Genomic DNA, 15,959 nt, shown 5'->3' with positions numbered 1-15,959 from the left:
TGGACATTTCTAAGCTCTGTGCATGTTATAGAATACACCTGGTCTGCGCATAATTTAGGCATTGGAAGTTACACCAAGTTTTACTTGGCGTAATTGCCTGCGACTAAATTTAGTCATGCATACAGGCGCTTGCCGTATTCTATACACCATGCAGAAATTTAGGCTTATTCTATAAAGCTGCCTAGGTGTATTTCATTTCGGTGCCAATTTTTTAGGTGCAATATATAGAACCTAGTCCATTACGCACACACAAAATAATTTGAACATATATTGACATAAAGCACGATATTGTGAGCAGGGGTATTGTCTGTCATTCACAAAATTAATTTTAGGAACTGAGTGTCAAATAATTAACCATGAAGAAACAAATATGAAAAGGCAAGTAATATGTGATCTACAGACTATATTAAAAAAAATGCCTATACTCTGATTCTTGTCTGAGACCATAGTGATGAATTGAATTCAGTTCAAAAATAACCACTGTTCCTCTCTCAAAAGAATAATATCTATATCATGTCCTCTGTTCTTAGTTCGGATTATCTTAATAACAAAAAAACTAAATCATGAACTGAATGGTCACAGATATCCAGTGCTGAACTAAGGGTGCACTAAGAATCTATTATTGCAATTTTATGTTTTATAATTCTTGTCTTTACTATCCTCTTGGTCTTAGCTACATATATTTGATTGCAAGGGCATAATATGACATAACTTGTGATGTACGGTAATCTGAAGAATGCAAAATACAGTCAGATCCACACCCAAAACAGTCTCTGCTTCTCCTCCACTTATATTTTTAAAATTAGAGGCAATATAATATGCATTCGAAATGGTTGGGAGGGAAGCAGAGTTTAGGTATAAGACCTCCACTGTTTTAACATCTATTCAGCTGAAATCAAAGAGCAATAAGGAAAATTAAAAAATCTCAGATTATTGTGGAGCTGATTCTCTAGTCCTTCAAGTCTATTTTTTTAGGAAGCTGATGATGCTTTGTTGTATAGTATATTTTATCTTTTTTATTTTCAGCATAATGGGAGTATTAAGCAACAAGTGTGGCTTCCAGCTCCAGTACCAAATGATTTTCTCCATATGGTTGCTGGCATTCAGCCCTCAAATATGTGAGTGTCTGCGACGTTACAATATTGTCCCAGTTCTGTCAGACATCCTGCAGGAATCGGTCAAAGAGAAAGTAACCAGAATTATCCTTGCTGCTTTCAAAGTAAGTCTCCTTTTAACATGTAGAATATTTAATCACAGGATAGATATAAATCTTACTGTCAGCGTATAGAAACAGATTATTGTGAATTTGGCATTTTGCTGAGGCAAATTGTATAAACTGTCTGCAGTGTTTCTGGTTGTATGTGTGTGAGTGTGTTTGGATTTACCTTGTGCCTTTTTATTGAGAGCTCAAAGCGAGTTATATTTGGGTTCAGTATCTATTTTCCCTATCCCCAGAGGACTTATGGTCTGAGAGCCTCATTTGCAACAGGGGTGCTCTGCTCCATTCCCTCCCTCCCAGGCAGCCTGCAGGAGGAAGGGAAGGGTGAGCCTGGAACAGAGCAGAGAACAATCATTCCACCTCCTAATCCAGACCCTCTTCTCCTGTTGTCCCAGCCAGTCTGACTTCCTGCACTCTGGGCTCCACAGTTCCAATTCCTTTTTGTCTACAAATTAAGTCCTGTTATTAACATGTTAGTAAATGAGGCTCTCAGACCATAAGCCCTCTGGGGATAGGGAAAATAGATACTGAACCTAAATATAACTCGCTTTGAGCTCTCAATAAAAAGGCACAAGGTAAATCCAAACACACTCTTCAGACCATTCCACCTAGAAATTAAGCCCTGGTTAGCGCACTTTAATGTGAGTTATTTGCTTACATTAGTGGGTCCTGTGTTAAATAATGGGGGCCTAATGGTTAGAGCAGCTGGCTGAGAACCAGGAAAACCAGGATGTAAGGAGGGAGGTTGTCCCATAATTTAGGCGAAAGGAAGAAGAAGGCTGAGTGATGGGTTTATTCATAATGATACACTGCTGGAACCAGGATCTCTGATACCTAATAAAGGCTCATACTAATATATTCCAAAATATTGCCATTATATGTATATATATATTTTTTGTGTTTAGAGTACCCTCAGATATTCCCACTCAGTTATACTGCTGCCTAGTGGTGTAGCACTTCTTTCATCGGGTTACTCATTTTATATATAATTAAAACACCATGTAATGGCTAACAGGCTGGTATCTTCACACAACTTTCTAAGTGATATACCTTCTAAACCAGCCCCTATGTGAAAACCAGCCTTTAATTTAATAAGTTGTGTAAGCCAACACCAGTTTTCACAAATGGCAGTACTCAGTCAGCACTTATCTGTTTTTTCTTTGTCTTTCGTGCTGTCTCCTCAATGCCTCGCTATGTCCAAAGACTAAATTATTCGACTGATTGCCTTCCCCTGAACGCGCCCGACTCCGCAGGTTTCAAAAGTCTTTCTTCAGGGACTAGGGTTAAGGCGGCCCTCTGCACCATCTGACATTGAGAAGCAAACTGCTAGACGATTCAAATGTTCAATCAGATAGGTTATACAGGCGTCCATCTCATGGCTGTACACAGGAAGTTCCTTTGATGATGTCACTACAAAATAAGAAAACTTTGTGTTTTTTAGTTGTTCTAAATTATGAAAAGAATACCCATATCAAAGTCTTAGATGAAAGTTCTTCTCTTCTAAACGCTTATAAATCAAAAGTTATCAAGAACTAAAAAGTATTCCACTCAATACTTTCATTCAAGCCTTTAGGGCTAATGGTCTGTAATTTGAAGATCCACCATGTGACCCGATCGGTCCCGGGGGGGGGGGGGGGGGATTCTGGAACATGATCTATGATAAACCAACGCAAGTCTGTAAACTTGTGTTGAAATTGCAAACAGTGAGTCACTAGAGGAGCAGTGACAGTTTGTGTTGTGAATCAACTTTTGTGTTCTATTAATCGAATTTTCATTTGTCTAATCATACGTCCTACATAGTATAGATTGCAGGGGTACATTATTGTATATACTACAAAAGATGACAAACAAGTGGTATTATGTCTTAATTTGTAAGTCTGCTGTGTCAGCGCGTATGCCCATTCTGACATTCTCCACAAGGTTGATGTACTGCTTCTTCAGTAAATTGACTAGCGTGAATCACAGTGGTATGTACTAAATTGTCCCTTAGATTGCGTCCATGAGAATATGCAATACAGGGGGACTGCATAAAAATTGGATGAAAAGTAAGAACCTGCCATTGTTTGTATATTAATTGAGCCACTTGAGGAGCCAAAGTTGAAAATCCCAACACACAAACCAATTTGTTCATTTGTTCTTTTGGTTTGTCCAATAGTAATAACGATTGTTGGGCATACCAAGCACGCTTTATAAGCCTGCCGAATACAGGGTATAGAATATCCTCGTTCTTTAAGTCTGGCTGACAGCTCGACATACTGTTGTTTAAATGCACTGTCTGTAGAGCATATTCTACGTAAACATAAAAATTGTCCAATTGGCAAGGACCATTTTAATCTGTGAGGGTGATGACTTGTAAATAATAACAAAGTATTACGATCTGTTGGTTTATGGAGTATTGCGATGGTTAGAGATTCAGTACCCATTCATTTAGGAAGAGAAGGCGCCTTGTGCCTTGCTTCACCATGGATTTGAAAACTAGGTTCATAATGCAGTTTTGTCTGGCTTGAATTGTAGTCTTAGTTTGTGGTCTCAGGTTAGAAGAATTCTGCTTGCATAGCAGGGGCAGATATATGGACAAGGGAAGGAGCGAAATTAAGGAGATGCAAACACCAGATTCAAATAGTAGATATAATTCTTTCGATGGAACCAATAGGCAGGTGTGAGGAACTTATGAAACCAATTACAATATTAAGTCTTTTGCTGTCAAAGTACATTACATTTACATTTATATTCTGCAATTACCTCATGGGTCAATGCAGATTACACTAAAAGTAAGCTAGTCCATTAGGCTGGGAAGTTACAAAATATAAACAACCCATAAGTTACAACATTACAGCAATGCAAATGGCACAAAGTTTAATTACCCAAGTACTGAGTAAATAAACAGGCTTTCAATTTCTTCCTAAATCTGGAATAGTTTGCTTCTAATCTAACTCCATTTTGTAGGAAGTTCCAGATACTGGCTACTTGATAGCCAGTAGACATAGCATGTACTCGCTTATAGTTCACTCGTAACACTGAGGGAAAACTAAATTTTAACTGACTCTCCACTCGAAGACCCTTTCCTGATATAAAGAATGATAATAAAGACATTATTGATACAGGAGCCAATTCCTATAAAACATAATATACCAATACACACAGTTTAAACAACGATCTCACCTCCAGTGGATGCCACTGTAATTGGTTTAACAAAGGGGTTACACTATCCCATCTTGAAACCTGACAAATCAATCTCCTTTCCTTATTTTGAAGTGTCTGTAATCGACGAACCAATAAACTTGAACAACCAACATACAACAGATGTACATTGGGCCAGCATTATTCCATTGAGAGGGTAATTTTTATAACAGGTCACCTAGGTTAATTTGGCAGGAAGGTGCCTATTTTAGCCTATTTCATAGGCACGTATGGGGGTAGTTCTAGGTGCTAGTATTTAAGCTTGAGTTGTGCACGTAAATGTTTAGAATGTTAGCATATAGGCTCATTTGTGCACACGTATGCACTTACTTCAGCATGCCACTTACGCAGTATTCTGCAAATGGCTGCTTAACTTACATGCATTTATTTGCAAGGGGGGTGCACACCAGGGTGGAGCATGGTGGGGAATAGGCAGCGCTCCCACTTATGCGTGAAACTTAGAGAATACTGCATGTTATATGCCCCCATGTCACTTAGGTACTAACACTTCCATCAGCTGTATGGCTGGCATAAATGATTGTACTTAAATGTTAGGCACGCTAATACCCAGTTAGGCTAGTGTTCTATAAAGGCACCTTCATTCCTATATAGAATAGACTAGTGGCTCCCAAACCTGGTCCTGGAGGCATCCCAGCCAGTCAGGTTTTCAGGATATCCACAATGAATATTCATGAGAGAGATTTGCATGCACTGCTTCTACTGCATGCAAATCCCTCTCATGAATATTTATTGTGGATATCCTGAAAACCTGACTGGCTGGGGTGCGTCCAGGAGCAGGTTTGGGAACCACTGGAATAGACTCCTACCTTGGCATCCTGTTATAAAACTGCCTTCTTGTAACTAGTATGTGTCTTTATAAAATACTGTCGTAAGTCTTGCAGAAATCACACCCATATTGAAGTTGTAGACATTTTTACTTACTTAGGAGCTGGTATACACTAGCATGTAAAGTACTGGTGTGTGTAAGAAAGAAGAATGTTGCCAAAGTTTAAACGTAATTTTAGCAGACTGCTTATGGACCCATGACATGAAAAATCAGCCACAACTCGGGCATTCGGCACACACTCAGACGTATCAACCCCCGCCCCCTTCAATACCACACTACAAGCCGTATCTTCGATAGAATTGGATTTATTTTGGCCGCAGCCAGGAACATCAAAATTGTTACAACTTAAACAAATTACATTACATCTTCTACTAATCATTATGCCAGCATGCATTTCTACCCGGGTACACAGCTTCTACACGTAGTTGCATATTCTGGGCCACAGGCCAAGCCGTACCAAGCCCCTGTGGCCCCCTGTGCTGTTTTCCAAGCACCCGATGTCACTTGGTGTCTCCCGTTGAAGGAGGCACCTACCACATTTACAAAATGACGTTCTAGGCCTCCCGGCCGCCCAAGCCAGGAGACAAGCTGTATACACGTTGTTTCCCGTTGAAGGAGGCACCTACCACATTTACAAAATGACGTTCTAGGCCTCCCGGCCGCCCAAGCCAGGAGACAAGCTGTATACACGTTGTTTCCTTATAACAAGGCTGCTCACATGCAAGCCTACCATTTGCATCAACTTGATAATTTTCCACACAACTCTTTCTGCAGCAGTAGTTACCCCAAACTTGTAACTGTTATGTGTCAAGCTGCTGTGTACCCATTGCTGGCTGTGCGTAAACATTGTAGTCTAACGCCTCGCTGCGACAAATCTTGCCTCTCAAGTGGGTGGGCGGGTGGGCGTTGCTCTTCTCCTGCTTCCAAATTCAAAAGGACTTCCTGTGCAGTTCAAATTCCTCTCTCCTCCTCCCTTGCTCCTCCCCTTTTTTCCTGCCCCCTCCCCTTGCTACCCCTTGTTTCCCTCCCACTACTACCTCTGCTCTCTAGCTGGGCCCTCCCTGTACCCTCCCCCACACTTCTGTCTTTGCTGGCCTTCAGCCCGGTTGTGGTCGGCCCCCCTTTAATGGGTGTGCCTGGTTCTCAACTCGGGCATTCGGCACACACTCAGACGTATCAACCCCCGCCCCCTTCAATACCACACTACAAGCCGTATCTTCGATAGAATTGGATTTATTTTGGCCGCAGCCAGGAACATCAAAATTGTTACAACTTAAACAAATTACATTACATCTTCTACTAATCATTATGCCAGCATGCATTTCTACCCGGGTACACAGCTTCTACACGTAGTTGCATATTCTGGGCCACAGGCCAAGCCGTACCAAGCCCCTGTGGCCCCCTGTGCTGTTTTCCAAGCACCCGATGTCACTTGGTGTCTCCCGTTGAAGGAGGCACCTACCACATTTACAAAATGACGTTCTAGGCCTCCCGGCCGCCCAAGCCAGGAGACAAGCTGTATACACGTTGTTTCCCGTTGAAGGAGGCACCTACCACATTTACAAAATGACGTTCTAGGCCTCCCGGCCGCCCAAGCCAGGAGACAAGCTGTATACACGTTGTTTCCTTATAACAAGGCTGCTCACATGCAAGCCTACCATTTGCATCAACTTGATAATTTTCCACACAACTCTTTCTGCAGCAGTAGTTACCCCAAACTTGTAACTGTTATGTGTCAAGCTGCTGTGTACCCATTGCTGGCTGTGCGTAAACATTGTAGTCTAACGCCACAGGCCACGGCAACGACACCTCGTTTGCCGTGGTCCCCCACCCCTCCTAGCTGCGGTCATGCCCTAACGCTATGGCTTGTATCTATTCGCAAGTCATGTGGGATCGTATGACTTTTAATGCACACAAGAATGCCTGAAGCCTCCCTCCCTTACCTATACCCTGTTATGGCTACTCTATCTCCCTGGCTCCTCTATCGCTCTGACAACCCAGGCTCTCACTGTTCGGTCTCACTGCTGCCCTTCTATGCGCCCACCGCCTTTCCCTGTGCCCAATGTACATACAAGTGATGAGTGACCGCATATCCAAATCCGCTGCAGCTCATTCTGGATATGGATACCTGTAACAGAATATAATCAGAAGCAACATGTTAGCACAGTGCAAGCAACCATTATCACTTTGCTGTGGATGCCTTAATGGGTCCAATGTACCGCTTGTATACACTAGATGGGTCTGATGTAGCGCTTATATACATTAGGTCGCCATCGGCCCAGTCTTTTGATGGCCTCTATGGACACTCCTAGCGCTGCCACTGCCGTAGCTGCCCTAATCCTAAATGAGTGGGTACTGTACATAGTGTATGAATCAGCAGGCTGGTCTTTGGTCTTTGTTTTAAGTCGGCTTAAAGGTTCAGGACAGGGCATGTCCGTTCCGATCCATTTTGATTAGTGAATAAGTAGGTCAGTTGCCGCGGCTGTAATGGCCGCGTCACGTATTAAGAGGGACATGCCATGGTGGGCATGCTTGTACGTAGCCACCAACTCACTGACTCGCAGAGCACCATGCAAAGCTAATGAGAATGCGCATTTGACTCGACGGCCCTCAAACTCAGTGTCACTTATCTCCTCTAATGATGCAGAGACGGCCCATTTCCCTGCCGGTACTGGGTTTTCTTTTACCTGGGTAGGGTACTCCCGGCCTGCCCCATCCTTTCATCAGTCTCGTGACAACAAATGACCTAGATGGATTTTGGACAGCCACCGCTTTGGCGAGAAAACTGATGGCTGCGAACATGATTGAGACCTGGTTTCTGCTAATTCCCTTCATACATGCCGGGGGCCGGGAATATATCAGTACCACCCTTCTCTTCTAAGTGTTGACTATATGTGCGGTTGTGTATCTTGTCCGCGAGATATCTGTTAACTATCGCAGCATCGGGTCCCATTTCCGGGTCTGCGCTCTAAAAACGAGAAAGAGCATCCACTATAACCATTCTCCCTGCCTGGTATATGTTTAGCTGTAATCACTGCGGAACTATCTGTCTGCACACATAACTTGTGGGAAGTGCATGGCGGACAACTACTGCCATATTGTCTGAGGGAATTACAATTGACTTGTGAGATATGCCAGGTCCCCCCAGGAAACATGATATCCTACGTGGTCCCTGCTGAAACCCGAGCTTGCTGCGCACCACGCTCCCTGGAAGTAAATCTGCCGCATCTGTAAAGAAAATGCAGGGCTTCCGTGAGAGTGGGTGAATCGTGCCAAAATGAAATCCCATGGGCCAAGAACCTGCTAAATCTCGCTTGATGTCCTGTGTACGTCTGAGATGAAAATGCGCTTTGTTGGTTCCCGATGTTGCTAAAGCTATTGGGAATCACCCTTATTGCGAAGCCTACTGGACCCAGGAGTTCCTGTACCTGCTTCAGCCTTGCTTTTTTACAGTGCCACCTCGTATTCGCCGCTCTGGCAAGCTTATCAATTTTGTCAGCCGGCAGTCTGGAACATCTAGTTCCAATTCAATACCTATAATGTACGGATTCGCCGTGGGTCTACTGTTTTTTCAATGGCTAATGGGATGTCCAATTTCTGTGCCAAGTGGATAAAGACCTGTAAAACATCCGTCCACTCTTGTGATTCCCGGTCTTTGAACAGGAAGTCCTCCAGATGAGGACCAGAGACCTAGCGGGGGCTAGTTGCTCCACTACCCCGTGCACAAACATGCTAAGCTCTTTGAAGTATGCGCACTAGATGTGGCCACACATGGGGACATATTTATCGCAATAAAACCTCTCCTGGAACCTGACACCTAACAAGGGAAAGGGCTGTGGGTGTAAAGGCAAGGTGCGAAAAGCCGAATCTCCGTCCACCTTAGCCCAATGTGCCTAGTTGCCTTGCCGCCGAATTATTTGAATGGCATTGTCTACAGATGCATATTGTACTGTACAGCTGCTATGGTCAATGTAGTCATTTACTGATGTTCCTATGTGGCGGGACAAATTACGACTGGGCCTACCTTTCCCCAGCTCCTTCCTTGGTATTATGTCTAGCGGAGACACTGTTGTTGCCTTGAAGGGCGGGTCCTCAAACAGCCCCGCTATGCAGCCTAGCAATAGTTCTTTGGTAATCTTGCCTGCAGCTATCTGTCGATGCATGTGAATCGAGGATGCATTGTTGGGGTAGTGTTGTCACTGTGGTGTTGTCCTCTAATATGGAATCATGCAACCTGATTGGAAACCTGTGGTGATGCACCCGTTCTGTCAGGGTAACGGGCTAACCTTGAAGCTTGATGGCTTCCGGACCCTGTCCTGAGTTAATAGGTTGCTTTCTCCTGTCTCATAAGCTTGATGGGGGGAGCGCTAGCTCCCTCAGTACCCTGTCCCGTGTTACTAGATTGCTGTTCCCTGTCTCTGGGGAGCCTGCCTTGCCCTGCAGCATGCCTGCCCGCACGGGCGTGTCGGGTGCTAGGTGCAATGTCCGCTGCCTCCGTCCTGCCTTTGTCCTGACGGCATTGCCTGACAGGACTACCACTGTTGCTGACCAGATATGAATGGATTGTCTGCACTGCTTTCTTGTAAATTTAATATCTTAGTTAAGCCATGCCCGTCCCCTAAATATCTCATGCGCTTTTAAAATTATATTCCATATCCCACACCAAGTCCGGGCCCCTTTCCGTTTCCTTCACTATAGTGAGTGTCCTGAGTATGTGAACAGCTGAGTGTGCTAAGTATGTGAACAGCCTCCGACCAGCCCATGAAGGACCCAAATATCTTGGGCTTCTTATCTGTTACGCTATCCCTGCCTACGGTACCCTCCTCATGCAACTCCCACACAAGGAGGGAGAAGATATCGATCCACCTGTATTGTGAGAACGGTACCTAATGCATCGCTCCTGTGATTAAGTACTCCCACATCCTGACTGGTCCCCTGTGCACCGACCGGTGCCACAACCGCATTCTGTCCTGCCATATTGGGCTCCGTTACCCGTTCTTATCGTCCCATACTGCATATCTAGTTATGTCATGCGTCTGCGCTGGAAGGAGTGTGGTGCTGTCATTAGACTTACCCCTTGCCGGTACTGGCGGTAGCCCCGCAACTATGGAGGTGGAGTCTGCGGTGCTGCTACCTCCCTTGCAGGCCCCCGCACCGTCTGTGCTTGTGGTGTAGGTCCACTGTGACTTCTAAGGTCTGGGGCCACAGCACTCCGCGTCTTAGCTGGCGGAGTTTTGGTGGGCCGCTTGGCTGGCCTTGCTGGTGCATATGTCTCCTTCGCACACTACAATGACATTACTGCAATGGAGAGACTAAAAGAATAGACAATTTAAAGCAAAATGACCTCAAAATAACTGATTGTGGTGACGCCGGCTTCCTCAATCTCTGCATGCATCCTATGGTGCCTGTGTAAACTGTACCCTCCTTGCTCACAGCTACATATCCGACTGCGTGCTGTCTGCGCAGTGCGCCCTTCCTTAAATGGCTGGCCTAAAGCCCCACGGGCGATGGCTGTTACATTCAAATTTGGCCTGGTAGTCAAAACGGCTGCCGTATGCAAAATGGGCCGCTAAAATTAAAATGGCCAGGCCCCTGTAAATCCGGCAGATAAATCAGTAAGACTGGTGGTCCTTCTATCAAAATGGCCACCGTTTTCAAATTAGCTGCTTTAGTCCACGTGGCCGCTCTAGTAAAAATGGCCGCTAAGTGCACATGGCCCTCTAGGCCTAACACTGTTGTACCAACCCTTCCCTCCGTGGACATGATCCTAACGGCAGCTGAGAGTAGCATACTGTAACCGATATGTTTGTCTGATGCCCCTAAGTACTGTGTCCCGCTATGCTGGCACCAAACGGTATGATATCAATTGTTCCAGCCTATGCCGTGTGTCAAAGACACAAATGCGTGCGGTATCCAAGGTGGCCGCTGCGGTTAAATTTGTATTTGGAATGTCCATTCTAGTGAATTTTAGCGCCATAAAACTGGCTGCCTTTTCCAAATTTTACTGCTAGTCAGAATGGGCGGTGTATTGAAAGTGGCCACCGTTTTTACAATCGGCACTCATGCAAATGGCCACCCTATCGAAATTCACCGCTGCCGTACGTGCCTCTGTAGGTTAATGGCCGACTGTATGGGCGGGCAATTACAACGCGTAGCGAAGCGCATGTCCCGCCAATTTGGGACTCCCCCTAAGTGGCCCGCAAGAGAAGACCCTGACTAGCGAGGATCGCAATGTGGACGTTTCTGCAAAAACCCGCATCTCAAATATCGCATGGCAGACCAATCATACAGACATGGCGCCGGTAAGTAACGTTTAGGATGAAGCGTAGTCGACCGAGTAGAAAACACAGCATGGCCGTAGTGCTGCGTGACATGGGCAGCTTATACAACATGGGCAACTTATACCGCACTAAATTTTACCGAATTAGATAACACGGCGTGGCAGACCACAATGGGGCTTGTATAGCTCTGCGTGGCCTGGGCGGCTTATACAGCATGAACAATTTATACTGCACTCATTTTTGCCGCATTACATCGAAAATCTGGTGTGGCCGGCCATAACGGGGCTTAAGGTCCGTCGCCGTAATGGCATGGACGGCTTATACCGCATTTATTTTTCAAATTAGATAACACGGCGTGGCCAGCCACAACGGGGCTCGAAGGTCCGTTGCTGTATAGTGCGTAACTGTCGGCCAATTATTAGTGGCCGGCCATCACCGCATCTTAACGTGCGGTGTGCCGCTGAGGCAGGAGAAGAGCAAAAATGACGTACCATTAAAGGTGTTTTCGTCTCCCTGAGATAGTTTGCGCCTCGGTTCAGTACTGTGCACAAGGTCTTCCTAGTCGTGCCTCAGTGCCGTGCTATGCACTGCAGATTGTGAGCACTGCATGGCCGGCCAAAAATGGCAACCGCGCTGTGGCAAACCCATCTGCCATGCGCCATGGGCAGCGTATGTGGGACTCTAGCCTAGTGCACGTAATGCCGTGAGATAGGCAGCTAACCCGAGATGGCCGGCCATCCTGGAAAAACTAAATGGGGGTCGGCAGGAGAAAGCTAAAATGCCTTGCACAAAGTTTTAAATGTCTACATACCATAAAATTTGTTCTCAATTTGCTGGAATATCGTGCTCTGCTGTAAGAGCTTCTTTGGCTGTACTCTGCACAAGCTCTGCCCAGGGCAGACACAAAACATGTGCCTGTAAAAATTTCAGGAGCTGCTGCCCAGGGTTGCTCTTCTCCTGCTTCCAAATTCAAAAGGACTTCCTGTGCAGTTCAAATTCCTCTCTCCTCCTCCCTTGCTCCTCCCCTTTTTTCCTGCCCCCTCCCCTTGCTACCCCTTGTTTCCCTCCCACTACTACCTCTGCTCTCTAGCTGGGCCCTCCCTGTACCCTCCCCCACACTTCTGTCTTTGCTGGCCTTCAGCCCGGTTGTGGTCGGCCCCCCTTTAATGGGTGTGCCTGGTTCTTTCTCATCACTTTGGATCTGCAACTCTAGTCACCTTTTCTCAGAGATTGTCAAATATGTGATAGCTGAATCTAGTTCTGTGGGTGCCTGCTGTTTGTGCTTGTGACAGTCTGTCATATTTGGACAAGTAGCAGATTATGCTAAGGCTTTGTGTGTTAATGGATTATAAATGGAACATATATTGAGTGACAGCTGTGTGAAGCAGTGTTACCATTTCCTCGTTTTCACCCACGTTTTATTTTTTGGAGTTGTAAATTAGCAACAAGACACAACTGTGTTTATCTGGAAACTGCTCAGTTTTAATTAAATGTTGGCCTAAAAGGCTTTTATCCTGACTTTTTCACTTTCCCCTCATGATGAAAGTATTATTTTTTTAAAATCTAATTGCCTTTCCTTGTAGTCCAATTTTACTTTGTTTTCATTGGTTATGTAGAAGTTGCATTTTCTGAAGAAAAGTTAAGGTAATGGAAGAGATTTGAGAGAGTTGACCCTTGTTGGGATGGAAGGGGGGGCAGTCCCCTGCTTTCCTTCCTACAGTAATTGCATTCTCTTAGTTTAAAAATAAGGGAAGGAGAGAAAGATGCAGATGGTTAGACAGCTTCGATCCAAAGAAGTTTAGCAGAGACTATGTGGCAACACTGGTAATTGGGAAGCAAAGCCAGTACTGTGTGGACTTCTACTGTGTGCCCCTGATTGTGGCTGGATAGATTTGGATGGACTGGAGTGGAGCTTTCAGAGGCTTCGATGACAACTTCAGAAGGTTTAGAACAAGGACAATGCCAGTCAGACTTCTGCAGTCTATTCCCTGAAAATGGCAAGGACAAATCAAGATCAGGTATACATATGCAATATCACATGAAGATACCTTATGTAACGAGTTTATCTTCTCGGGCAGAGTGGATGGACCGTACAGGTCTTTATCTGCCATCATCTACTACGTTACTATGACAGTGGGGTTGGTAAGGATATGGCAAGTGAATGATGGGGAACCAGACTGGGAAATAGGAATGTTTTTAAGAGGAGGGAAGAATGGTAAGTCTGTTTTATTTGAGAGATAGATGAGATTATTTTATTAGGACTGTGGTAAGAAGGAGATAAGGAGCACAGAAGTTTGATTGTCCTTCCCTTTGTGCTCACATCAGAAATGGGCTGCTTTGTTTATTATGATGCCGTTAGGGTGACGTGACTGTTATTGGTGCATTCTGACTGTGTGATATAGAGGTGTTTGAAACTATAAAGCAATAGTATCCTTTGTTAGGACCTCTTCTAGTTTATTCCTCCTCAGTGAATCAGATTAGAAAGAGCTACATTTTCTGATTATGATCTTCACCTGTCATTCAAGGTCAGAAAGTAGAAAGAGAAGAATGCATGGTGTAGAAGTGAAATGGAGAGACATGAATGGTTATTGAAAATGAGCCAAATTGGTTGGGGAAGCAGAGATAGAACGTTACTTAGAAAACTTGGATATTGGGATTTATAAAAAACAATTATTTGTGTTTGCTCATTTAGGGCGGGAGCAGTATTCATTTTATTTATTTAGTTTCTGCATTTTTAAAAAATGTTTTTATTTTTTCCTCTTTCATCGCCCTTTCTTTCTCCTATACCATTTTCAAGCTGTAATCTGTTTTTGTCTCTGCATCCTCAGGCTGCAGTGCCTCTTCCTGCTCTTTTATGGCTAGTAAAGCTGCAGACACCAAAATTTGGCTACCTAGATCTTTCTATTTTTATTTTTTGTTACATTTGTACCCCGCGCTTTCCCACTCATGGCAGGCTCAATGCGGCTTACATGGGGCAATGGAGGGTTAAGTGACTTGCCCAGAGTTCTTTGGGGGATGTATTGGGAGATGGAGACAGGGGAAAACATATTGAGAGAGTTGGGGGAGAGACAATTGAGAGAGTTTAGGAAGGAAGAACAGATTTTTAGGTTTTCTTTGGGGGTTCATTTTTGGAAAGAGGAGAGATGGTGATGAATTTATTGAAAAGTGGAAAGGAGCAATGAGGAAGGAAAGGGTTATTGAGTGGAGCATAGGAGAGAGAGAGAGAGGAACCACTGGAGTCTGAAGGAATAGAGAAGGACAAACATAGAAATGTTGTGACTGCTATGCCATCCAGATAGGTTATTTTGTAAGTCCTTAAGGAACAAAGACTTCTTACATGAGACCACCAAAGTCTCTAGAATGATCTCAAAAGCACATGCAGGTACAGCTATTTTCTTGATCTTTTAGCAGATATCACACCCTGCATACTTCTCATGTTTCCCTAAGTAATACAACTACGCATAAGAAATAAGGGAAGACTTTCCATAGGGTAGTTCAAAGTAGCTGCTGGCCTCTAGTGTGCTGAATGAGCTCCAGTCTGCTTTGTTTTTTTTGATTTATAATTTACCTTTGTTAGAGAGTCTTTGGCTTGTGAGTGGTGAAGAGAAAGGGGCAAATCTAGGTTTTTCCTCTGGATCCAATTTCAGTCCCCAGTTCACAAGGAAAGATTGATGGATTCCTTCAGTGTTCTTCTGTGAGAAGTGCTTCAGAGTGAGATGCTGTTTAGAAGAGGAAAGTATCTTAGCCCTAAGGAGTGCAACCCTCCCAGTCTTCCTATTGAGGCTGTGGTATTAGTACAGTGTGCCACCTCTGAAGTGGGAGAATTCTCACTGTCAGCAAGGGAAGCAGAACATAGAAGCCAGAATTGGGGCAGTTGATCACTTTAAATCAGGGAGCAATTCTAGATCTAGTCCTTAGTGAACGGCATGATTTGGTGCAAGAGGTAATGGTACTGGGTCCACTTGACAGCAGTGATCATAACATGATCAGATTTGATTTAATATCCAAGGTACGTACGCACAGAAAATCCAATACATTAGCATTTAACTTTCAAAAAGGAGACTATGATAAAATGGGGAAAATGGTAAAACAAACAAACAAAAAAACACGAAAAAAAAAAAAAAAACTTGGAGTAGCATCAGGTGTGGATGTTGTACTTTTGAACAAGAACCCTCCTGGTAGCCCAGACCAGATATAGTCCAAATATTAAGAAAGGCAGAAAGATACCAAATGACAGCCGGCATGATTAAAAAGTGAGGTGAAGAAGGCTATTAGAGCTAAAATATCCTTTAGCAAATGGAAGAAGGATCTAACTGAAGATCATAGGAAACAGTATAAGGGATGACAAGTCAAATGCAAATTGCTGATAAGGAAGGCAAAGAAAGAGTTTGAAAAGAAGATTGCCTTGGAGACAAAAGCACATAATAAAAAC

General features: G+C 44.2%; 1 protein-coding gene across 2 annotated transcripts in view; it reads left to right on the top strand.

Annotated features, from left to right (window-relative positions):
* Nucleotides 1–15,959, top strand: part of ATP6V1H (ATPase H+ transporting V1 subunit H) — a 228,610-nt gene that overhangs the window by 102,457 nt on the left and 110,194 nt on the right. For both annotated transcript variants that reach the window (XM_030214410.1, XM_030214419.1), the window contains exon 10: nt 1,027–1,219. In XM_030214410.1, the coding sequence (XP_030070270.1) occupies nt 1,027–1,219 (193 nt within the window). The remainder of the gene's footprint in view (nt 1–1,026; nt 1,220–15,959) is intronic.

The sequence above is a fragment of the Microcaecilia unicolor genome, chromosome 1, assembly GCF_901765095.1.
Source record: "Microcaecilia unicolor chromosome 1, aMicUni1.1, whole genome shotgun sequence".
Taxonomy (NCBI): domain Eukaryota; kingdom Metazoa; phylum Chordata; class Amphibia; order Gymnophiona; family Siphonopidae; genus Microcaecilia; species Microcaecilia unicolor.
Note: the sequence above shows the minus strand (reverse complement) of the source record. Positions and strands in the feature narration are given on the sequence as shown.